The 25,820-nt window shown below is 46.8% G+C and overlaps 1 protein-coding gene across 16 annotated transcripts in view; it reads left to right on the top strand.

Annotated features, from left to right (window-relative positions):
• The window catches only part of PXK (PX domain containing serine/threonine kinase like), a 99,820-nt gene that overhangs the window by 69,323 nt on the left and 4,677 nt on the right, over window positions 1-25,820 (top strand). For 2 of the 16 annotated variants that reach the window (XM_056129195.1, XM_056129198.1), the window contains exons 8-18: window positions 2,547-2,651; window positions 3,544-3,645; window positions 6,038-6,199; window positions 6,635-6,752; window positions 7,982-8,060; window positions 11,331-11,379; window positions 16,968-17,045; window positions 17,547-17,633; window positions 18,083-18,152; window positions 21,102-21,164; window positions 25,092-25,124. In XM_056129195.1, the coding sequence (XP_055985170.1) occupies window positions 2,547-2,651; window positions 3,544-3,645; window positions 6,038-6,199; window positions 6,635-6,752; window positions 7,982-8,060; window positions 11,331-11,379; window positions 16,968-17,045; window positions 17,547-17,633; window positions 18,083-18,152; window positions 21,102-21,164; window positions 25,092-25,111 (933 nt within the window). In that variant the 3' untranslated portion in view covers window positions 25,112-25,124. Of the gene's footprint in view, window positions 1-2,546; window positions 2,652-3,543; window positions 3,646-6,037; window positions 6,200-6,634; window positions 6,753-7,981; window positions 8,061-11,330; window positions 11,380-16,967; window positions 17,046-17,546; window positions 17,634-18,082; window positions 18,153-21,101; window positions 21,165-25,091; window positions 25,130-25,820 lie in introns of all 16 variants that reach the window. The other 14 variants (XM_056129200.1, XM_056129203.1, XM_056129199.1 and 11 more) reach the window with 9 other exon arrangements.

Here is a 25,820-nt window from a genome sequence, read left to right on the forward strand (position 1 = left end):
CCAGCTTTGATTCCCCGGCACCACGTAATCTCCCAGCACTGCTCGGAGTGACCCCTAGTGCTTTCGGCTGTGACTTCTCTCCCCACCCCAACACCCACAATAAAAATCCATCATTAGGACCAGAACAAGGACTCAAAGACTTTGGCTCTTGTCTTCTTCTGCGTTTAGTTTGTTTGGGGGTCACCCCCAGTAGTGCTCAGGGGCTCCTCTGGGCTCCATGCTAGGGGTCGCTCCTGGTGGAGGCCGGGGGACCTGCTGGGGCTCAGAAGCTGGCACTTTCACATGTAGAGCAGGAGCTTTACCACCGAGCCACGTTCCTAGCCCTGCCTTCTTATCGGGACCTTGGTTCTTGCGCACTCCTCCCTGACAGAATCCAGCCTTCTGGTTTGGGTCTCGTAACTGCCTTCTTGAATAAATTCTTGAATTTTATTGTCGAGTTCCCTCACCTGACTGCCTATTTCCAAACCAAAATATCAAGGTTGTTTTTAATACCCCCCCTTATAATTTTATGATCATTTGTGACAAATTTTTTATATACTGTTTAAAAAAAAAAACTTGAGAGGGGGAGGTTTTTTGTGGGGTTTTTGTTTTTGTTTTGTTTTGTTTTTGGTCCACACCTGGCAGGATCAGGGGCTACTTTATGCTCGGGAGTTGCTTCTAGTGATATTTGTGGGACCATGTGGTACTGGGGATCAAACCAGAATTTGGCGCATGTGAGACAAGCACCTTACCCCCTTTGTTATCTCTCCATGCCCTTTGTTTTTGTAGTGGCAGGGATTGAACCCTCGGCCTCAGAGATGCAAGGCAAGTGCTCTACCACTGAGCTCTGTACTCAGCCCACGGTATTTTGAGACCATATAGAAGTCCTGTTACACCAAACCTACTAGTCTTCACATTCATTAAGATTTTTTGTTTAAAACCACACCTGGCTATGCTCAGGGCTTACTCCTAGCTCTGTTCTCAGGAAACCATATGGGGTACGAGGGATTGAACCCAGGTCAGCTGCTTTCAAGGCAAGTGCCCTACCCATATCATCTGGGCCATCATTCAGATTTTCTAAGACTTGGAGCCAGAGAGCTAGTACAGTCAGTGTGGCATTTGTCTCGCACGTTGCCAACCTGGGTTCAATCCTTGGCATCCCATTTGGTTCTCCCGAGCACTGCCAGGAGTAAGTCCTGAGCACAGAGCCAGGAGTAATCCCTGATCATCTCTGAGTGTAACCCAAAAAGCAATAACAAAAAGATTTTCTAAATTCGCACTGTTCTTCCTATATTTCTTTTGACATTCTCTAGTAAGGAAGAACCTCCTCTTTACCTTCTTTCTTTCTTTATATCAATATAAGCTCGAAGATATTTACTTCTTTCATTGAGTTTCCTCTGGAGCATAATGAAAAGAGTTCAAATATTGATTGTAAGATAGTTGCACAATTCTATCTATATGCCTAAAAACATTGAATTGTACCCTTCAAGTGATTGTAATTCGATGTGATTCTATTATATTTCAATGAAGCTGTTAAAATATCAGTAGCAACCATTTTCACTCACATTTCACACCTCAGTAGAAGAATAGAAAGATTCTAGCTAGTTGCTTTGGAAAGAGGCCAAGATGTCCCTTTTCTTGTTTGCTGGCTGTCAAGTTCTCTGATTTGGCACTGAGCAGAAGTAAGTGAAGCACTTTTATTTGGCCCTCTTTGGCTGTGATAGGATTGGACTATATTCTTTACCAGTTTCCAGAGGCAGAAAATTAAAACCTTCATTCCCAAACTCAGACTTTCCCTGTCTTCCACCATCCTTTTGCAGAGATGTGAGACTGTACATACCTTCACATAGATTTACCCTGTAAACTTTCTTTTGTTTTTGTTGGTTTGGTTTGGGAGTCATTCCCAGCATGCTCAGAGGTTATTCCTAGCTCTGCACTCAGTGATCACTCCTGGCAGTGCTTGGGGGGACCCTATGGGGTTCCAGGGATCAAACCCGGGTTGGCTGTGTACAAGGCAAACATCCTTCCCACTGTGCTAGCTCTCTGGCCTTCCTTTTGTCAATATAATTTACGGTCCTTCTCTCTTCTCAAGAATGAGATCCTGTGGGCTGGAATGATAGTACAGCAGGTAGGGTGTTTGCCTTGCATGCAGCCGACCTGGGTTCAATTTCCAGCATCCCATATGGTCCCCTGAGCACCACCAGGAGTAATTCCTGAGTGCATTACCAGGAATAACCCCTGTGCATCACCAGGTGTGACCCAAAAAAACAAAAACAAAACAAAACAAAACGAAAAGAATGAGATCCTGAGCTGGATGGAGAGCTCAGTTGTAGGTTCAATCCCTGTTGGCCACCTGGTTCCTGGGCAGTGCCGGGTGTGGCCCACAAAACAGAGAAATAATGAGATATAAGCTGGTCATCCAGTTAATAATTGGAATTGTCATGTGTTCAGTGACTGTGGTCATATTAAACTACTGAGGTGTGCTTTACTCCACATAATCAGATTCTGCATCTGAATGCTTCTGATGCTAAGACAAATAAATGTGAACTTCTTTTTTGTTTTGGCAGCACCCTTACATCTACAGGGTTACCTTTTCTACAGCTAATGAGTCTTCAGCATTGCTAATTAGGATGTTCAATGAAAAAGGAACTTTGAAGGACCTAATCTACAAGGTAAATGTGGTCCAAGTTCATGGTTATATAGAAGTTCTTAAGTCCCTCTAAAACCTGTAATTGATACTTAATCTCCAAGATTCCAGAATCTAAGCCCTAAGGACTTTTGTTTTAATTTAAATTTTATTTGAAATTTAATTTTATTTCAACAACAAAAACTACCAAGTTTGATTAAAGAGAATTCCTTTCCCCATATGAGAGAAAGCTGAATTTGTAAGGCTGAACATATAAGCCATTATTTATGATTATATCCATTACATGATAAATTGTGTTCTCAGGTTTTTTGGGGGGTGTTGATGAAGAGGAAGAGTCCTGTCAGCTGTGCCCAGAGGTTACTCCAAGCATGCTCCGTGCCAGGGATTGAACCCAAGCCTTCCTCATGCAAATTTTGCACAACAGCCTTTGGAGCTATCTCCTGTCTCCTTCTTAGATAGGCTTGAAGTTTGTGCCTTTTCCTTGACAAAGCAAAACTGAACTGACTCAAAGTTGGGGCTGGAGGGGAGCAATCCAGTAATGAATAATTGGATCTGCCACAGCCAAACCGGAACATCTTCACTAGGCTGTAGAAGGAACAGAACCACTGGCCTCTTCCTGTTGATTTTATAGACTGTTGGTTCTAAAAGCCCACGATCAGTCCTGCAGGCTCGCCCTGTACAGGGATGCCCAGTGCCTGTGCCAACCAACTTGCTGGTTTTTTTTTTTTTTTGGGAGGGGGTGGTCCCACACCTGGAGGTGTTCAGGAATCACTCCTGACAGTGCTTGGGGAGAACATACGGGGTTCTGGCGATGGAAACCTCTGGTTGGCCACGTGCAGGGCAAGCATCCTACCCGCTGTACTATCTCTCCAGCCCTTGCCGTTGCTTTCTTAGGCGCTCTTTGTACTCTTCCTAAGGCAAAACCAAAGGACCCGTTCCTCAAGAAGTACTGCAACCCTAAGAAGATTCAAGGCCTTGAACTCCAGCAAATCAAAACATATGGGCGACAGATATTAGAGGTGAGAGGTATTGAGCTTCTGTTTAAGTTGCGTTGAAATTTCACCCATCATTACATTGCTTTGCATGGAAGATTTTCAGGCAATATCTGAAAATTTAAGCTGTCTGATTTTATTGGGGGCTTGGGGGAGAGATGGGCTCTCAAGAAATGCTCATGGGGGGCTGGAGCAATAGCACAGTGGGTAGGGCATTTGCCTTGCATGCGGCCAACCTGGATTCGATTCCCAGCATCCCATATGGTCCCCCGAGCACCGCCAGGAGTAATTCTTGAGTGCATGATCCAGGAGCAACCACTGTGCAACGCTGGGTGTGACCCAAAAAGCAAAAAAAAAAAAAAAAAAAAAAAAAAAAGAAGAAATGTTCAGGGGATCCCAGGGGCCTATTCCTGGAGATGCTTGGCTCATTGGTACAGCCTGAAAGTTCAGTGTTGGTGCCCAGCAATGCGGAGCTACTTGACCTGACAGTACCAGGCTGTGCAAGGGCTGTGCCTGGCTTGAGTGGGCCCCCCACATGCCAAGCATACACTATGCCAAGCCTGCACTCCAGTCTATGGCTATCTCCTGGCACAACTTGACTGGTTGGTTATAAACTCTGGTGTTGTCGTGGTTTTGTTTGCTTTTTCTGGCTTGGGGGACACATGGGCTGCATTCAGGGCTTCCTCCTGGCTCTGTGCTCAGGGATCATGCCTGACAGTGTTGGGGGTGGCAAGGGAAGACACCAGGGATTGGGCTGAGATTGGCTGTATGCAAGACACACGCCTTAACTCCTGGATTATCTCTCTGGCCCCTGTCATATTTTATCCTGAAAAAAAAAAAAATACTTGAGGGGCTGGAGCAATAGTGCAGCAGGTAGGGTGTTTGCCTTGCACGCGGCTGACCTGGGTTCGATTCCCAGCATCCCATATAGTCCCCCGAGTACCGCCAGGAGTAATTCCTGAGTGCATGCACCAGGAGTAACCCCCGTGCATTGCCAGGTGTGACCCAAAAAGAAAGAAAAAAAATACTTGAAACTAAGACACTGATTTGGGGGAGTTGGAGCGATAGTACAGCAGGGAGAGTATTTGCTTTGCATGTGGCTGACCTGAGTTCGATCCCCAGCATTTCATATGGTTCCCTGAGCAGCGTCTCCAGAAGTAATTCCTGAGTGCAGAGCCAACAGTAACCCCTGAGCATCACCAGGCGTGACCCAAAAAGCCAAAAAAAAAAAAAGATACTGATTTTTTGTTTGTTGGGACCACACCCAGCTTGCTCAGGGACTACTCCCAGCTCAGTGGTTTGGGGGTTGCTCCCAGCAATGTTCTGGGGACCGTGCTGTGCTGAGACTGACCCCTTCTGCATGCAGAGCATGTGCTCCAGCCTGCCGAGTTGTCTGTCCAACCTAGATATTAATTTAAATCAGCTTATTCCTCAAGGAGGATCTATCGGAACTTCGTGTCTGTTTTTGTAGAACTTTACCGTGTGGGTACCAACTTTAATGTGATCCTTGGTGGGTCTTTCTCTTTGTGCCAAGAGTCCTGAGTTTGTTATAGCTTCTCCATCGCCAGGTGGCTCCCTCCCGGAAGTGTAACCAGCATGAAAAGCCTTTTCCCATGTCACTTTCTAAGCAGTGTTCTCCAGGCTCCTTGGATTGTGCAGTCCTGTCCGTGAAAACATTGTCAGCACCCACCTCATCGCTGTGCTATATTTATATGTTGAAGTGTTCTCTGCATCTCCTACTACTAGCATATCTTTCGCACCGTAAATGAAGAAAGAATGAGATTAAAAAACAAAGACAAATAGAAAGAGAAATTGTAATATTGTCTTTCAATCCTCAATAGGTTGTCCTGGCCACTCCCTTTGGCTAACTCTGTGCTAGGTCTTTGCGGGGCTGTATCCAGGCATCTCTGTTACTGGGCGAGCCCCCGTTTAATCCCCTGTTTATCCCATGGCTGCTGAAAGGTTTGCTTCTTTTTTGTGGACACCTGTCATGTGTTTTTATTCGTAAACAGCCAGATATATTGTGAGAAGAGACTGGGATAGGAGTATTTGAAATTCAAGCCCTCTTCTTTTCATCACTGACCACAGTGCTGGCCTGATGAGTTTTGCTCATCGTCCCTGACGAGAACTGGCCCTTGGGGGTCAGAAGGTGCTTTTGGCATGAGAGCTCTCAGGCAGAGCGGCTGCTGCTCTGGTCTGGGGACGGAGAGCACGGTCACTGGCTCCGCAGCTGGAGACCCTTCAGCAGTTCCCTCCGCCAAGGGAAGGAACCTGGGGCAGCTCCCTGACTGTCCCGTCTGAATTTGTTTCCATGTATAGTCACATTAAAACAAAACAATACCCTACGCACTTTAACTGATCGGATAGCTGAAGGCATTTAGGAGGGGGCAAATGTGACCTGTTCCTATTTTTTTCATAGGTACTAAAGTTCCTGCATGACAAAGGATTTCCATATGGGCATCTTCATGCTTCCAACGTGATGCTGGATGGGGAGACTTGCCGGCTGCTAGACCTAGAGAATTCTTTACTGGGTCTTCCTTCATTCTACCGGTCTTATTTCACCCAGTTCAGGAAAATCAATGTAAGTGGCTGAAAGGCATGAAACAGCAGGTTCATTTTTAGGTATAAACGATCCCCCTTGGCAGGACCCTGATCTGCCCGAGCATGAAATATGCAGTAGGCGGGGAAGATCTGGTTTGGGTAGACCATGCTATTGACCTTACTGCTCCCACAGAGGGTTTCTGTGTCCCCGGCCGACTAAGCTGAAATGAGAGAAAGGGCCAGAAGGGCTGTAGGATCACCAGTTAAAAAAATGAGCGGGGGAAAGACAGAGATCTTTGGCCAGAGCAGGCCTGGCGAATCTTTCCCAAAAGCACTCACGTTCTGTTCTCAGTGTTAGACCAGAGTGGGGTTGCCCCTGGACCTGTCTTCTCCGTAGAAGCCTCGTCCAGGGGCACTGAGAGTCACAAAGCCAAATGGCAAGATGAATGAGCCATTGCTCTCTTTTCTTCCACAGACATTGGAAAGTGTGGACGTCCACTGCTTTGGTCACTTACTATATGAAATGACTTACGGCCGGCCGCCCGACTCGGTGCCAGTAGCCTCCTTCCCTCCTGCCCCGTCTATGGCTGTGGGTCAGTATGGGGTTAAGCAGGATCTTCTGGGCCCTGGTATTCTGTGGAACTACTCACCCCCCTCTGAGTCCAGGAGAGACCCACAGGAAGTTGCTGTGCTCCAAAGCTAGGACTCTGACCCGGTTTGAAAGTAAAGCAGATCTGAGCAAGTCATTTAGAAGGCACTTCACTGACAATTCAGATGGCTTGTCCATTTGTCAGGCTGTCCGAAATCTTAGGGGACTCTTTGGAGCAGGCATTAGAGTTCTGGACGCAAGAGGAAGTGTGGTCGGACTGATACAGAAGCCAAAGCCAGGGCCAGGCGACATGAAGCCAGTCTTGCAGACTTGGGCAGGTGTCAGGAGTCAGACCAAACAAGACTGGAGAGGGACCAAAATGGAACCAAGAGCCTGAGCCACACACCAGGCAGACAGGAGCCCAGCAGGCCCAGAGCTGAGGAAGGCCTGCGTAACTGGAGGCAGTTGGAAAGGGAGACCCAGGAACTCTTCCAGCACTCGTGAGGGGACAAATGGAAGGCACCTCGAGGAGAGGGATGTAGCAGCCAGTATAAACTTATCCAGGGACCCGTTCATCCCCCTCCACTGTGAGTGCAGAATTGACTAGGACGGAGAGTGGAGGGCAGAGTCGCCCTTGGGCCAGCCTTTGAGGTATTCAAGTCAGCCCTCCACGTGTTGGTTCTGTATCAAATGAGGTCCCCCCCCTCCCCACCCAGAGCAGGCCCCAAGACTGCTGTGCGTTGACTTGGAACCACTGAGACTGAACAGTGACCTGTGGGAAGGAAAATCTGGCTGCTCTTGTTTGTATCATCCAAGGTGTCGGATGATGAGATGTCCACAAATGGCATTTTGTGTGCTGGCTTTCGTTAAAAACAAGCAAGCAGCAAGATGCCTTTCAAGTTCAAATTTTTACTTCTGCGTTGTGTTTACTTTTTACGCGAGCAAAGCCTTTTATGAATGGCAACCGTAAATCCTTCCTCCAATTATCTCTGAGATACATTCAGCTTTCTGTCAGCGTGTGGTCTCGGAACCGTTTGCTCTGAGTCATTGGTAACGTCAGTGCCGCCAGCTCCCCGCTCTCCACTTATGCCATCTGTCTGTGTGTGAAGAGTTTTGACACTGTCCTGATCAGCCCGCAGACAGTTGTTGCAAAGTGGTGTCAAACTTTTCATCACCAAAGCCGACTTGCCAGCATGTTCTGTGGAACTAAAATGCATATCTGTTCATTTCAAGTGGCGGTGTTGGAGTCTACGCTGTCTTGTGAAGCCTGTAAAAATGGCATGCCCACCATCTCCCGGCTCTTACAGATGCCGTAAGTCAACCCCACGCCTGGGTTCCAGTCTCCCCACGTGTGTTGCACCCAGGGCCCTTACCCCAAGGGCCTACCACCACAGTTGGGTTTCAGTTGGGGCCCACGCAGAGTCACTGTGGCCTGCTTGCTGGTGGTCACCTGTTCCATGCTCCCATGACCTTTCTGGTGACCTCTGCTCTCACAGTCCATCCTCTGCTCCCATTCCTGTCTGTGTTGTTTGACTGTGGGTCTGTCGACCTCAGCACATTGTGTGTGTGTGTGTTTGTGTGTGGGGGGGGTGGGAGGGGGTGGGAGTTGTGTGTATATGTGTGGGGTGTAGGTGTGTGTGTGTGTGTGTGTGTGTGTGTGTGAGTAGGTGTGGGTGTGGGTGGGTGCATGTGTGTAAGTGTGTGGGGTGTGTGTGTGTGAGTGGGTGAGGGTGTGGGTTGTGTGTGGGGCGTTGTGGGTTGTGTATGTGGGGGGTGAGGGGTGGGGGGTTTGGGGTGGGGGTGTGGTCATGGGCGTGGATGTGTGGCAGCCCTGTTACAGGACACCGGGTAAGTCAGCACTGTGGCCAGTGCTCGGAGCCTGCCTGCCTGCCCAAGGTGGGGGGAGGGCTGTGTGTTTCTCGCCTCCCATGCACCTGTGTTTGTTTCTACTTATGCAACGTCTACTGGGCCCCAGAGACTGCGCTCGGGACTGAGAGGCAGAAGCCATTCTACAGTTGTGACTAGATCATTGAGGTGGTTGAAGGGCTGCTTCGGGGTTGTTACGGTGCATTTTTCCATCCACCCACTTCATGGAGAGGCAGCAGAGTGGTTAAGAAGGGTGCGTCTGAGGTTACAGACCTGGGGACACCCAGCCTCCTCTTGTACCAGTTTCCCAACCTCCGCTGCTGAGAGGACTTAAAGAGATGATTCTGTTTCATGCAAGGCACTTCCTGAATTCTTACTGAATATAATACTGAATATTAGTTGTGAATAATATTTGTTCAGCTTACATTTATGAGCATTTTTACATATCTGGGGATATCAAATAACTTGATGCTATCAGGAAACAGTAATTGAGGGAAAGGCAGAGAGCAGCTTGAATTCAGAGGAGGTGATGAGCTTAGAGTCCTTGTGTTGAACCTCTAATGCAGCCAGGGAACTGCCCGATGCATTCTAGACCCCTGCCCTGTGGCGGTCACGTCCAGGTGTGCAGCTGACACTGGTTTGCTCCTCTCCTAACCAGCCACCACCGTCACTAATGTGAATGTGGAAGAACAGACTCAGCTAGGGAAGCAGAACCACTCACACACAGGTTTGGGAGAAAATGCACTGTTGTTGGGGAGGCCCCACATCCACATGGATGTGCTCGGTTTTTTTTTACGTGCAACACCCCCCCCCACACACACACACACACATACACACTCCAAGTTGCTGATATTTTTCTCCCCATCCTCTAGTTCCAAAGTGAACCTGGGGCCAGAGATAGTACACCGGGTAAGGTATTTGCCTTGCATGTGCTCAAACTTGTTTGATCCCCAGCATGGTCTGTGATTTCTCTAAATACCACCAGGAATGACCCCAGAGCACAGAAACAGAAGTAAACCCTGAGCACAGCTGGGCGTTGTCTCAAAACAACCACAGAGGAAACAACAAGAAAGTGAATCTGTGGAATGATAGTACAGTTGATAGGGCATTTATTTGCCTTACACATGGCTGACCAGCGTCTCGTGGAGGGGTCCCCTACACCTGCCAAGAGTAATATCTGAATGCAGACCCAGTGTAAGCCCTGAGCATTGTCAGGTGCCTCCCCCAAATAAAATGTAAAAAAAAGAAAAATTTTTGTTTTTTGTGACGCAAAAAGTGAGACAAAGACAGAAAAATTTCTTTGCTTAATTCTTTCTATCCTGTGCATTTCAGCTTTGAGAGGAGCACTTGAAGTGCTCAATTAAAATGTGTTTGGGGGAAAGAGCAAATGTATAGTGGGTAGGGTGCTTGCCTTGCACACAGCTGACTCTGGTTCAATCCCCATATGGTCCTTTGAGCACCATTCAGAGTGATCCCTGAGCGCAGAGCCAGGAGTAATCTCTGAGCATCACTGGGTGTGATTTACTTATATATATATTTTTTTACATATTTATATATAAATATAAATTACTTATATATATTTATTTTTATATAAATATATAAATCAGTGTGATTTTGTTTGGAAGGCAGTGGCTCTTTGACCTTGAAGGTTAAGTTTTGTCTCCAGACTTACCTCAGGAACTCTGTGTGCAAAGTTAATACTGACATTTCTGCTTGGGGTGTAATTCCTCTGTCTTAAAAAGGATTCGTGGCTGGGCAGATGACTACAAGGGCTGGAGCTCATACTTTGCACGCTGGAGCCCTAGGTTCCATTCCTGGTACCACATGGTCCCCGTAGCACTTCTGGGTGTGGCCCTGAAACCAAAATTAAGTTAAATGAAAAGAGAATGATTCTCACATATCTGAGGTCATGGGTTCAAACTCCTAGCACTTAAAGGGAAAAAACCAACAACTATGATTCTTCACAGAAAACTTGCAACTGCCCAAGCAACTATCTTTACAGTTCAAATTGCTGGAGCAGTTTTGAATTCCTCATTATTTTTAATAACATGCTTTTAAAAGAGAGAATGTTTTAAGAGTTTAAGAAATACTTTCCTGAGTAGAACATGATTTTTTGATTAGGTTCTGATTAGAATGAAAGAGAGAGCGAGAGAGAAAGAAAGTGAGAGAGGGAGGGAGGAAGAGAGGGAAGGAGGGAGGGAGGAAGGGAGGGAGAGAGGGAAGAAGGGAGAGTCATGGGATCAAATCCAGAGCCTCACACATGCAAGGCTAGTGCTCCACCCAGAGCCACATTTCTGACTCCTTCTATTTTTGTCTTTTTTCCTTCACAACAGTTCTTTCGTATTTATTTGCAGATTTTTGGTATATTGAGCTCTGAAATAAATTTTATCCTCTGGGTGGAGGAAAGCCAGTTATTCTGTTTAGAACTGTCTACTGCCTATTGGTTATGAATAGAATATAGATAATATAAATATAACAAATAATATTTGTAATGTTACCTCAGAGGGGTCACTTAGTTACTAAATGGGGATTGAGTACCCATGGAGTGCTGACCCAGTCCCCTGGGAAGCCCTCTAGGGTAGTGGGTGCCCTGCACGGGTTGGGGGAGCTCATGCCCATGCCCATGGTTGTCTCCTTGTGCTTTGATCCTCTTCTGAGACTCCTTGTGGTTTTACAAAAGATTTTGTTTCTTCTTCTTCTTTTTTTTTTTTTACAGATTATTCAGTGATGTTTTACTAACCACTTCTGAAAAACCACAGTTTAAGGTAAAACATACTTTTTTGGTTTATGACATAAATAAGCTGATTTTGAAAGTGTGTTATATATCTTTTTCATTGAATAATTGATAATTATTTTAATTTCAGGTGTATATATGATCATACTTATACATATGCACACATGTATTATTTTGCAAAATGGTCACTAAAATAATTCTGTTTGACATAATGCCAAATTTTATTTTTTTGTCTTTTTGTTGTTATTGTCGTTGGTGGTGGTGGTGGGTTTTTAGCCATGCCTAGTGGTGCTCAGGACTTACTTACTCCTGGCTGTGCACTTAGAGATCACTCTGAGAGGTGCTCTGGGGACCACATGGGGTGCCGGGGATTGAACCAGGCTTGACCGTATGGAAGGCAAGTGCCCTACCTACTGTTTCGTCTCTCAGGCCCCTCTTTTTTCTTTTTAAATTATTTCTCCCCATTCCATTCCATTTGTTGTTAGCTCTGTAGTTGTGATGTGCCGGGGTTTCGCCCTGGGTTGCAGGACCCAACACTTGAGTTACTGACCCAGGTATTGACCCAGCAATCGGTCTTGGTGCTCACATCCTTGGATGTCACGCTCACTCACCCTTGGCTACTGGGGGATCCAGTAGTCACATCCTTTGCACCAGCAAGATTGCATTCAACAAGTATGTGCAATTCATGGCCTCACACCTGCAGGGAACAGTGTTCCACCAACGAAGCTGTTCTCGACCCAGATTTGCTTTCCCTTGTGATAGAATTTTTAAGATTAACAGACTGACAGTAGACAGTAAAGGAAGATCTTAACAGACTTAGACAATAAAGAATGATTGACTTTCACAACCATGCTGTTCATCACATCCACACGGCTCAGTTCTTTCATAACTGGAAGTTCGTCCCTTTGACCCTTTCACTCCGCCCTTTGTCTTCAAGCTTCCGCCTCTCTGTTCTCCACCTCAGTGAGCTCAGTTTGGTTTGGTTTGGTCTTTAATTAATTTTTATTAAAAACACAATGATTTACAAAGTTGTTCATTATGCAGTTGATTCAAGCATTTACTGTTCCAACACCAGCGTCACCTTTACTACACCAGTGACCCCAGCTTCCCTCCCAGTCCCAACCTGCCCCCTGAGAAACATAACAGATTTACTTCATATTGCTTATTCCAACAAAATTTTAAGAACCGGCAAATAGAATGATCAGAAACTAAATCAAGAAATGTAAGAGCCAATTAGTGATTGCTATATGATTTTGGACTTAGATAAATAAGAAAATTAAAACCATTTAACACAATATAATACAATACCTATTTTCATTTAAATGCGTTTTTAAATCTGGTCTCCACATTACATCAGTCTATAATCTATAATTACAAGTATATTACGTTCAGTTTTATTTTATAGTTGGTTGTTGTTACGGTAACAATTATGTCTCACCTGCCATTAATAAACAATTCTTTGTTAATATATTTTGGATTTTACGTAGAATAGGTAAAGCCTACTTATGTAATTTTTTTCCCTTACACTTTATATACTACACTTGATCTTAGCCAAAAGGCCGAGAAGCACAGCGGTAGGGCGTTCGCCTTACAAGCGGCCAACATGGTCGACCCGAGTTCGATTCCTCTGCCCCTCTCGGAGAGCCCGGCAAGCTACCGAGAGTATTCGATATGCCAGACACAGTAACAACAAAGTCTCCAATGGAGACGTTACTGGGCCCGCTCGAGCAAATCGACGATCAACGGGAGGGCCTTTACCTTTACCTTACCTTTTACACTTTATATAAACACTGTGGTTTACAGAGTTGTTCATGATAATTTATTTTAGGCATTCTATATTCCAACACCAATATATTCCAACACCAATCCTACCACTCAGTTTGGCTTTTTTGATTAATTTTTGGTTTCAGTGTTTTGGTTTGTTTTTAGATTCTACATGTAAGTGAGATCATATAGTACTTGGCCTTTTCTGTCTGACTCATTTCATATATAGTGCCCTGAAGACTATCTGTGTTAGCACAGAAACCCCCCTTCCCCCAATCCCCGCCCCCACACACATACCCAAAAAGAAATGGCATACTCAGCAGCATCCCAGGCTGTTGTTGTTGGGAAGAATGTTAAAAGTATCAGCCGGAAGGAAAAAGCATCTTTCAGAAAGTAATTGCTTCACTGGTAAAGTTGCTTTGGAGTTATAAACTATTAGAAGCACTTGAATTTGTGACTCAGCAAACTTTTTATTCAAGTTTTGTAATTATGATAAAAAAAACATAATTTTAAAATTCGTCTTCTAACCCTTAAGTACACAGTTCTGGCGTATTGACATCCTCAGTATTGTGTAACTCTTTGATACTCGCAAGCTGAATCTCTACACTATTGTGTCCCAAAGTGGCTGATACAGCCTGGGGTGATGCTGGAGGGGGCCTTGTGTAGTCCGTGGCCTTGAGTGCAATTGGGGACATTTTCTCTGTGTTTACCTACAGTAAGTATATTTCAGTGGGGCACTGAGGAAAAAGGATACCTACTATGTTTGGTAACCTCTGCTCTAGACCCATCAAACAACTCCAAAATTTCCTTACACCTGGTGTCGAAAACACTCTGCTTTCTGCCTCCCTGATGTTGGCGACTCTAAATGTCTCAACTAAGTGGCATTATACAGTGTATATCCTTCTGTGGCCAGTTTATTTTGCTCCATGAGATGTCCTCAAGTTCATGTGACAGAATTTCCTCCTTTTCAACATACGAATATTATTCCCTTAGGTTGTATATAAACCATATTTTGTTTGTGGATTCATCTGATGATAAGGCATTTTTCCTCCCACCTCTTGGCTATTGTGAACATAAATTGTGCCAATATCTCTCTGGTATCCTTCTTTCAGTCTTTTAGATGTATACCCTGTGTGGTATTGTTGGAATCATATGGAAAAATTGGGTTTTAGTTTGTTTGTTTGTTTGTTTAGGAACCTCTGTACTGTTTTCCGTGATATCAGCACAATTTTTTATTCTTTTTGTTGTTGTTGCTTTGGGCCACACTCCTTGAGGAGTGCTCAAGGATCACTCCTGATGGGGCTCAGGGACTATATGGGGTGTCAGGGATCAAACCTAGGTTGGCTTGTGTGCAAGGCAGATGCCCCGGTGGCTGTATATCTCTCCAACCCTGATTTTACTCCTTTGCAGTGCACAGACTCTCAGATTTTTCCATAGATCACTCAAAAAATTCCATATTGTTTTCTGAGTTTTTTGTTGTTGTTGTTGCCATGGATCATACCTTGCAGTGCTCAGGGCTCACTCCTGGCTCTTCACCCAGCAATCACACCGGAAGGTGGTAGGGAGACCGTATAGGGTGCCAGGGATCGAACCGGTGGGGGTGTGGGGGAGGTGCATGTGCAAGGCAAATGTCCCGTCTGCTGTACTACAGCTTTGGCCCCTCTGGTTTTCTTTTTCGGTGGTGTGCTTCCTTCTGTCTCTTGTGATGCTGATTTGTATTTCTCTAAGAACTAGAGTTGTTCTTAGAGAACTAAGCTGACTGGTCGGTTGTTTTGTTTTTGTTTTTGTTTTCATTTTTGTTGTTTTGCTTTTTGGGTCACACCCAGCAATGCACAAGGGTTACTCCTGGTTCATGCACTCAGGAATCACTCCTGGCTGTGCCTGGCGGACCATATAGGATGCTGGGAATTGAACCCGGGTTGGGCCATGGGCAAGGCAAACGCCCTACCTGCTGTGCTATCACCCAGCCCCGACTGGCCATTTGTTTATCTTCTATGAAGAAATATATTCAGATCCTTTACTCTTTTCTCCTTTGACTTCCTGATCTGCCCCCTCCCACCATCCCCCGGCATTATACTGGTATTCTCTATTTTGTCTGAGAAATTTCTTTTTTGATTAGATTGAGGGTTGTGTATATTTCTTTTTAAAGTTCTTTTTGTATTCTGTTAACCCATTATCAGGTTATGATTTCTAGCTATTTTCTCCTATCCCACAGGTTTTTTTTTTAACTCTGTTGATTATTTCCTTTGATATACAGAAATTTTTGAGTGACAATCTATTTTCACTTGCTACTTGTGCCAAATATATGGCCTTTCCCCCTGTGTTTTCTTGTAGGAAATTTGTAGGTCAGGTATGAAGTTTAGTTCTTAAATAATTTCTTTCTGTGGGAGATGCCCACTCCCAGCCATGCTCAGGGTACAATAAGATGCCGGGTATCAAACCCAGGGTTCCCACGTGCAGAGCAGATATGCTCCAGCCTTTTGAACCATCTCTCCTACCCAGTCTAATTTCTGTTTTTAATTCACTATGATTTACAAATCTGCTGACACCGTTACAGGCATTCCGGGGTCCAGCTCTAACCACCCCCACCCCCGCTAATGGCAGAATCCCTCCACCACTGACCTCAAGTTCCCTCCTTTCCCCCTCCCCCAATTTATTTAAAAAATAAAACTTAGAGAAAATAGTGCCCACACCCAACAGTGCTTGGGGATTCTGGGGCCACTCCCAGTGACAGTCAGTCTGCTCAGGACCTGAGATGCTTAGGGTCTACAAAGCCTTACTCAGCGGTGCTCAGGGGGCTGTCTAGTGCCGAGGATCATACTCAGGTCTTGCATGCCTCACATGAACTTGAACCATGTCCCAAGCCCCTTCATTCCAGATCTGTCTCCCTTCTCTTTGTTGTTGCACTGTCCCGAGTCAGTCACACATTAGTTGCAGAACTGGCACATGCTTAGTTTTGGTGCTTCCCCTTGGTGGCAGAGCTCTGAGATCCCAGACAGCAGTGGCTCCAGGACTGCCCTCAGCATGGGGGGCAAGTGCTAAGTTTGAACTCTTGACCTCTTACCTGCAAGACAGACCAGTTTTACCACTGAGCTATATTCCTGAGTTCTAGCTTAAGGCTTTTTTTTTTTTTTTTTTTTTTTTTGCTTTTTGGGTCACACCCCGGCAATGCACAGGGGTTACTCCTGGCTCATGCACTCAGGAATTACTCCTGGCCACGTGCAAGACAAACGCCCTACCCACTGTACTATCAGTCCAGCCCCTTCAGGCTCATTTTTCTGTAAAGAAGCTTTATTCTTTACATGTGGATATCCAGTTTTCCCAGTGTCATTTACTGAAAAAAAACAGTTCTACCCCTAATGTTATAGATTGGTGCACTAGGCAAAGGTCATTTGACTATATACGTGATGGGGTTTATTTCTGAGAAGTTTTTATGTTCTGTTTGGACCATTTATAGCAGTAGCATGTTTTTTGATTAATAGCGTTACAATGTAATTTGAAAATCAGAAGTTGCGATTGCTACAGTTTTTTTTTTTCAAGGTGACGCAGGCCATTCAAAATCCCTTGATAGTTACTTGAATTACATGAAACGTAGATCCTGTTTATTTTTTATTTTGTGTGTTTTTTAATATATATTTTTATGTAGTCATTGCTTTGAAAATACTAATGAGATGAACGAATACTGAAAGTGGCCCTGAGAGGATTCCAGTGAACCATTTGTAATGGACTTGATTCCAGATGTCCTCCTTCTTGATAACCAGTTTCTCTCCCATTGCTAACACTCCTTTCAAGTCCTTATCCTCACTAGTCACTAGTCAGTCTACTCAGTAGATTACGTACTGTTTCTCCTTTCAGATCCCCACAAAGTTAAAAGAGGCATTGAGGATTGCCAAAGAATGTATGGAGAAGCGGCTGATGGAAGAGCAGAAGCAGGTACGTTGCCCCTCGCTGCCTCTGACTTTTCCGTGGCCCAGCTGCCGGCTTGTGGTCTTCACAGCCATTAACCTGCAACTGATTCTGCATTCCTTAAACATTGCTCGAGCGCTTGCTCTGAATCAGGCTCCCGACTCGATGCCCTGAGACAGCTGAAGCTTCGCGGTCCCGGTCTCCCGCCTGTCAGGGGAAACAGACGTGTCCACAGACAGGGCTCCTCTTTTATGCCCGGGGTAGACGTGGGGTGCATGTGCTGCTCTAACAGCGCTAGGCGCGGCACTTAGCATCTTACAGGAGAGCGAGGCACGGAGGAACTGGGGGGAGGGGAAGACATCTTCATCCCTTGTCATGCCCTGGTCCCAGACATCCATACCCATGGTGGGAGGCAGACAACAGAGCAAGGGAAGGGTTTTCCATCCAGATAATTTGATTTGGCCTCTGGGGGATTTTCTTTGGTCAAGGATATGCTTACATGTGTGGTGAACTGTGGTCTCTTTAAAGATCCACCAGCATCGAAGACTGACCAGAGCTCAGTCTCACCACGGCTCCGAGGAAGAAAGGAAAAAGAGAAAGATTTTAGCTCGTAAGGTAAGCCTGGTGTCTCTCTGTGTCCGCCTGATTACGTCTGAAGAAGGTTCTAGGTTAATGGTTACACATTTTAGTTAGCAACCGATTTTATGCTGTATCTCCCCGAGAGCTAAAACTATTTCCAGATGACTGCTTTGTAGCTTTTCAAAAAGAGCCACATAATATCAGGAAAGAAATAGACCATATAGTTTCCTGGCTTGCTGGGCTGATTACAGCCTAATGTAGTTGCGGGGAATGGTTGGTCTGAGATGGTTAAGTCAGCATTCTTGGTTTTACTTCCCACTTTGGTTTCTCCTTGTGGCTTCAGTGTATCAAGTTATGAGATCAAATAGAACCTTGTGTGTAGCTAGTTTCACTGTGCCTGGGAAATATTATTGTATCAGTTTTCCAGATTTAATGTGTTTATTCTTGTATTCTACACTCCCCCCCCCTTTTTTTTATTTCCAAAGAAATCAAAACGATCTGCCATTGAAAATAGTGAAGAACATTCCGCAAAATACAGCAACTCCAATAATTCAGGTAACTGGTTCAAGACTGGGGTGGGGGCAGGACCCAAAAGTCAAGAGTCTTTGGATTCCGGTGTCGAGGGACCCTGCAGTATAGTAATAAATGTGATGAACAAACGAACTGTGACACCATGCAGAGGCTCGAGCACCGTAGTGGACCTCAGAGGTCACTGGGTCGCTCCAGCTGGTCACCCAAAGACAGGCACAAGCCATGGAAGGTGACGCAGCCCTGCTTTGAACAAGGCCTCCTGCCGTGTAGTGGCTCCTGCCCAGACAGCAGCCCCAAGTCCTGCCCTTCGCTCCTCCATGTGTCCCTTCCTGTCCCCTCCTGTCCCCTCCTGCCCGATTAGAGAAAGGATGAGAACAGCCTGGGGAGGTAAAAAGTGATCTGATGCCAGGACTGCCTGCGGAAAAAGCGGCGTCGTGGGTTGCCAGTCCTTCCTGCCACGCCTGGCTATTATTTGACCAGCCCGGCTGGCTTTGGGCCTTGGCAACCCCATCTTTGGTAGTTGGGGCCAGATTGCCCCTCCTGCCCGATTAGAGAAAGGATGAAAACAGCCTGGGGAGGTAAAAAGTGATCTGATGCCAGGACTGCCTGCGGAACTAGCAGAGTCGTGGGTTGCCAGCCCTTCCTGCCACGCCTGGCTATTATTTGACCAGCCCGGCTGGCTTTGGGCCTTGGCAACCCCATCTTTGGTAGTTGGGGCCAGATTGGGTGATCCCTTGGGGGCGTTCCAGTTCTTGTGCATGTATGACTTGGAGAGCCTTTCCGAGAAGGGGAGAGCGTCCACCTCCCCTGACTCATTTATTGGCTTTGTCCATGGAGAGGGTTGATGGCTGCAGGGGAGGGTGTGTTTAGGGTAAGGGAAGGCTGTGGATTCTTTCAAGAAGGAAAAGGACCTAGCGCAGAGGGTGAAGCTGAAGTTATAAAGAAGAGCAATTGTGGGGCTCTAAACTTAAGGGATTAATATCCAGACCCCAGCTATGAGTCTTACCTCAGAGAAAGCCCATCTGGTTCTCCTGGAGCCAGAAGGTGGCATGAGGAGGCAGAGGCTGTGAAGCCGCAAGGGAGAAGGGGCCGAGAGATAGTGCAGGGATTCAAGCGTGCTCTGCCTGCAACGGACCCCGGGCTGATTCCCGGCACTATATGATGTTTCCCCCTCCAGGACCTGCCCCAAGTGGAAGGGGAGCTGGAGTGATAGCACAGGGGGTAGGGCATTTGCCTTGCATGCGGCCGACCCAGGCTCAATTCCCAGCATCCCATGTGGTCTCCTGAGCACCACCAGGAGTAATTCCTGAATTCCTGAGTGCAGAGCCAGGAGTAACCCCTGTGCATCGCTGGGTGTGACCCAAAAAGAAAAAAAAAACAAAAGTACAAGTGGAAGGGAGGGAGGTAAGAGAGGGACCCAGGCAGTGGCAGACCCTGTAGGGCAGAGAAGGCAGGGGGCCAGCATGGCTAGCAGGGGCTTGTAGCGTTGTTCTGGTTTTCCCATGGTTGTTAGAGGAGACCCCAGACTCATTGTCCTGTTCGGGCTGAGACCCAGATCTCCACCCAGAGTCTGACTAGCGATCATTCCGTCCTCTCATTCTTTATCAAGCCAAGGGAGCCGGAATCCTCCACCTACCCACAGAGTTCTGTGCCAACCGCCCTCCAAGCCTCCAAGATCCCCCCATGCCCTCTGGGAGTTTCTGATGGCCAGGGAGTTCTTGGAGTGGAGAGCTCATCTCTGGGGCCTGCCAGAATCACAGGCTCAGTCTCCTCCCTGTTGGGTCTCTGTTAGCCCTTCACAGCAGTGCAGACCAGGGCCTGGGCTAGGCACACCTCCTTCTTCAGTGAAATGCCTCTGGAGGTAAGGGACTTGCAGAGTGGAGAGGGCTTTGGGGAGAAAGTGTAACTGAGGGCATTTCTCTTCATGCCCAGTGTCTGTGCCATGCTCAGACATATCCTTTGGATAAAGAATGAGAGGATGATTCGTGAGGTCCCCAGTACAGCTAGTGGCCCCTCAGGGGCACATTCACAGACCTAGGAGCAAGGATGTTGGGGGTGGGGGAAGGGCCTTCAGCTCTCTGCTATTAGAACCCCACCCCCACCCCCACCCCATCCCAGCCCCTGGAGCTTCTTCTTTGCATGCCAGAGGGTTGATTTTTTTGTTTTTTTTTTTTTAAGGAGATTTCTATCAGTGAGGATATGCCCCAAAATTGGAAATATTAGAAACACAACAAAAGTCCCTAGGTCCAGTAAAAGCCTTTAGCAGGTCAGAGAGAGAGTACGACCAACAAATTGGGCACTTGCTTTGCATGCTGGAGACCCAGATCCTGTGCTGATTCCCTGGCAGAACACGTACCCCATGTGAGCATCCCCTGAGTACAGCCAGATGTGGCCCGAAGCTGGGAAAAACAAGAAGCTTGCTGCCTGGGGCGATATGTGCGTTGCTTTCATGTTCTTAAGGCTCTTCCCTAAATTTCAGTTAGAAGAACCTAGAAAACCCACCAACTGGAGACTGTGCCGAACTGAATGTATCTGCTCTCGTGGTGTAGTCTCTCCTTAGAGCTCCGGGGTAGCTGCAGGGTAGATCCTCTGGGGCATGTGCCCTGACTCTGGAGAAGCCCCCATCAGACCACTGTGCCCCTCGGTCCCTGTCACTACTGCGGTCACTGTTATTTGGCACCCATTACCCAGGAGGACAGGTTGAGTCGGGAAGAGATTGTTGCACAAGCTATGGATTGTGCAAAGTTGGTTTCAAAGCAGACAGGCTGCTGGGAATAGCAGGAGGGTTGGTTGGTGGCCGGGGAGGAGGCCCTGCGTGCAGGGCGTGGCAGAGAAGCCCACTCTCCCCCCGCACTCACCGTCTCCCCACCTCCCACACCGGCCCTTGCTCTAGCCTAGAGTGGGGTCTCCGGCTGCTCGGCGCTGGCTTCCTCCTCCCATCTCTAACCACTGAGTGTTTCTGTTTTCTCTTAGCAGGATCTGGGGCCAGCTCACCTCTCACATCCCCTTCATCTCCGGCTCCACCCTCTACAGCAGGTCAGTGATGGCCACAGAGTAGCCTGTGCCCCACCCCAGGCCCCCAGCACCTGGAGGAGCAGAATTCTTTCCCTTCCTGCTCTGTTTCCCACCCTTCTCCAGACAAACCTGTGGGAGTGCAGACTAGCAGTGTTGGGGACAGTCTGTTGGTCCAGAGTCCCATCATGAGGGGGTGGTTGGTTTCAGAGCCATTAACCACCCTCTGCCTCCAGCTCTTCCAGGGCTTTGGAGGAAGATGTGGCTGAACAAGAAGGATGCTCTGGGGCGGGAGGGGGCGGGGGGGGGGGGGGGGGGCGGACCTTCTTGCTGGAGCATTCTCTGAGGTATCCGGCCATGCCTGGGGCTTCCTTAGATATCGTCACAGAGCACCACTCTGAAATGCCTGGGGATAGGACTCAAATAAACGAGGCCTCCAACTGTTTCTCCTCGGATCCACTCTAGAATATGTTTTGTCACAGAGTATCTTTCTGTGGATGGCACCCTTGTGGATGAAATCAGATTCTGTGAGTTTTGCTGGAAAAAAAGTAAAAAGAATTAAACATGGGGAACACTAATAAATATTATCTCTACTTTTGTAGCGAGACCTCATAATGTTACCTTCCTTTGGTAGAGGGGAGCAGCTCATTCAGCAATACTCTGGGCTTACGCCTGTCACAACATGGGTGCTAGGGATCGAACTATGGTTGCCTGCATACAAGGCAAGCGCCTGTCCATTGTACTGTTGCTCTGGCCCCTGAACACACCTTTTTTTGTAACCTTTTTACAAGTTCCCTAAACACACTTGGGTGCTGGGATCAAAGCAATAGCACAGCAGGGAGGGCACTCACCTTGCATACAGCCAACCCAGGTTCAGCATCCCATATGGTCCCCCAAGCACCGCCAGGAGTAATTTCTGAGTGCAGAGCCAGGAGTAACCCCTGAGCATCATTGGGTGTGACCCCCAACCCCCACCCCCCAAAAAAAAGATAAAGGAAAAAAAACACACCTGGGCAGATGCAGATAGTTTGTCCTTTCACTCCTGAAGTGAACCAGGACTTCTGCCATTCATCCTGTTAGCTGTGCTTGGAAAACTGTCATCGGGACTCAAAAGGGACAGTCATTAGCTGGAATTGATTCAGGAGTTGCAGATACCATATTCATTAAGACTTAAAGTAGTACCCAGAACTGCCCAGAGTATAACCTGAGCACTTTCAAATGCTTCTCACTGACCCTCCCAAAAGAACAAGCAAAGGTTTGGCGTGGTTTGCTTCTGGCTGCTGGTTGTCTCTGTGCATGGAGCGAGGGTGGCTACCCAGAGTATCCTGTAGAGTTTCCTGGGCCTGTGTTGGAAATCTAGCCCAGGGTGATGATAATGCCTTCCCTGTCTGACTTTGTTGGCGTATTTTACAAGAAAGCCTGCATATATCGGTCAAGACAGAAAATAAGACTTGTTTGTCCTTTGTAAAGGTGATTTATTCAGGTTGATGAGAGCCACTGCTTTCTGAAAGAACGGTTGTAATTTCATCCCCCTTAGACATATTAAGGTAATTGGAGAATTGACAGTGAGACTCTACAAACTGTCCTTTTACAGATGAGTTTTATAGTTTCAGAATGCCTCACTGTGAGCCCAAGATCTGATTCTGGAAATTCCACCATTTCCATATTTTTAATCTCTTGGGAGGAGGGTGGGGGCACACCCAAGTAGTGGTCAGAGGATTATGTGGAGCCTGGGGCACAGCCTGGGGATCTTATCCCCACAGTTCTCACTTCTTATTTTTTAATGCAGGTTTGCTGTTGTTTTTTTTTTTGGGGGGGGAGGGGTGAATCAGTGAATCATCTCCTTTACAGTGGTTTTTGAATGGGAGCGTTCTCACTCAACAAGTTTGCATGAGATGAGGTAACTTTCAGAATGAAAGAGGAAAAAAAAGGATGAATTGTTAATAACAAGGGTCAGAGTTAGAAACCCTTCCTCTGAGGCGTTGGGGGGAACATTACTGTGACTCTGTCCTTTCCGGATTGAGGGAGCTTGATTTCTAGGGAAACCTTTGTGAGGTTGTATGCAGTGTCCGGCCAAGACAAGTGATTTCTAGCAAATATTGGCTCCTCTAGCTCCTTATTATTGTTTTGTTGGTGAAGTTGATTCAGCCCCCGGGACTGTACCCTCACCTCCTCTGGGCATTTGTTAAAATGCAGCTCAGAGAGATCCTGTCCACCTGGCAGTTCAGGCCCTGATGAGGCACCCCTGTGCTTTATCCACTGAGTTTCTCAACTTGCATTTATTGAGAGGCTGTGGTGTACCAGGCACAGGGGATGCAGAGACGGGCAGACGAAAAGACCCCCGCCCCCAGCACAGAGTCACGTTCCTAGTGGCTTTCAGAAGCTTCAAAATGACAGGCCTTGCACGGAAATGTGACCATAGCGGGTCAGCCACGGTAGCTGCTTCCTCAAGCTTCCTCAAGCTCCGATCCTCCCCCCCCCCCCCCACCAGCATGCACTCAATCACTGAGCCACATGCCCAGCCCCCACTGTTCCCCTTCATAAAATATTTCCAACCGAAAAAGTAGTTCCCTGACAAGGAACAGCTCGAGCTTCTTTCTCAAGGCACCAGATAGCCGCAGTGTGTGGCTACATCCTACCTTGTAGAAAATGGTCATTGAATTCTTTGTGTGTGTATGTGTGTGTGCGCGCGTGCCTGTATGAGTATATGAGCCACTGTGTATGTGTGTGGTTCGGGTCACACCCAGCAGTGCTCAGGGTTAGCTTCTGGTGGTGCTGGAGCATCGATGAGGTGCTAGAGATTGAACCTAGGCTTCTGGTATGCGAAATATGCACTGAGTCCTTTGAACTGTGTCCCACATCCCTGCAAATTCCCATCGGCAGGTTTGCGTAGGCTTGCCCACCCTTGAGGCTTCTTCCTGGTGAGGACAGACTCAGCCCCGGTAGCAGCAGCGCCTAACTGGTCCAGCCCTCCTTAGACTGGGCAGGACACCCTTCTCTCTCTTCCTGCCTCTCTGTTTGCTGCCCATGTTCTTCGAAATGCATTTATTCAGACGCGTGTCTTCATTTTAAGGCCAAACTTACTCTTTTAAAAGAACACTTTTATCCTAGAACTATGCGTTATGACCATATGTCGTTTTCTCAAGAAATGAAGGGACATCTATAAATCAAAAGCACTGCAGTGGTTAGAGAGATAGTATAGCCAACCCCGGGTTCAATCCGGGGAATCCCGTATGGTCCCCTGAGTACCACCAGAAGTGATTCTGACCACTGCTTCCTCCAGAGCTCCTGGAGGTGTCCACCTTGGCTTAGTGATGGCTGCCACCAAACGAAAAGGAAGAGCTTGCTTTTTCCTCTTAACAGTTTCATGCCTTTTGCTGATACCACTCAACAAATTTACCTTATACCAGCACCTGGACCAGGGCAGCCTGCGGGAAGGCCCCACACACTCCTGCCCTGCCTCTCCCTGCCCTGTGCTCATGTTCTTTCCCATTTAAATGGGAAGCTCTCCATTTTACACAGTAGAAGAGGTGTTTGGAAAGTAGGATGAACTCCAGCTTTTATCCCCTTTCTGAGAGAACTGTTTAGTGATAGAATGAAGTGCATTCCAGTTCCCCTTCCACGTTCCATGGGAAGTAAAATCTTCACATGTCTTCTGAAGTGAGTGTTGAGCTTATAAATTAAATTAAAAATAGCACCTGACAAACTTGGGAGTAGGGAGAACACCATGAAGAAGGTGACTCATAGTTTAGTGTATTAACACCTTTGCTGTGTTCAGAAAGGGTCATGGTAGCATTTTTAAGCAAGTGTGCTCTGTGAGTAACCTCAGTCTATCTCAGTGTGACAGCAAGAATAATCCGCATGTGACTCAGTCCCTGTCTGTTGGGTTAAATGACACTAAAATCTGAATAATGACTTTACCCCTCTCTTTCCTCTATTTGCCGTCTTCAGTAGAGCATGCGCCATTCTGAACGTGAATTTTCGGTAAAGTAAGCGATATTGATTTCTCTGTCTTTAAAGATGCTCTATTTTGGTATGAACAGAAATTGGACCCAGTGCTTCTAAGTAACTAAACTAATGGGCAAATGGGAGAGCAGATTTGAGATAATTTCCTTATCTGAACGTTTGAATGAAATACAGCATCTTTAAAAATCACTCAGTGACTTCATTTACACCCATTTCATTTCCATTATGATCCTCAAAAATCTTCATTTCCACTCTGATTTTAGCTGTACAATGCAGCTCTAAAATTTGTAAACCACTTGCATGGCATTTTAGCTATTTTCATTTTGGAAGCCAGAACTTCAAATTTCTGTTGCTTGTAAAATAATGTTAGTACCTCGTTACGCTGATGAAGAGGAAAGGATGTTAGGCAGCTGAATTCTTGGTTAGAGGGAGACGGTGTTCAGCCTTTTATAACTGAAAATGGTTCTTTTTAAAGAGCCCTTAATGGTTCTTAAAGGGTTGGAGCAATCGTACAGTGGATAGGGTGCTTGCTTTGAATGTGTCCAACCCAGGTTTGACCCCCAGAACCCCCACGATCTCTGAGTGCAGAGTTGGGAGTAAGCCCTGAGCACCCCTGGGTGCGCCCTTCCCCCCACCAAACAATAGGGTCCCTGAACTGGGACATGAATCCAGCTTCCTTATCTGAGGTGAAAGGCAAAGGCGGTTCCTAAAAGC

Source organism: Sorex fumeus, unplaced genomic scaffold, assembly GCF_029834395.1.
Source record: "Sorex fumeus unplaced genomic scaffold, SorFum_2.1 ptg000072l, whole genome shotgun sequence".
Lineage (NCBI taxonomy): Eukaryota > Metazoa > Chordata > Mammalia > Eulipotyphla > Soricidae > Sorex > Sorex fumeus.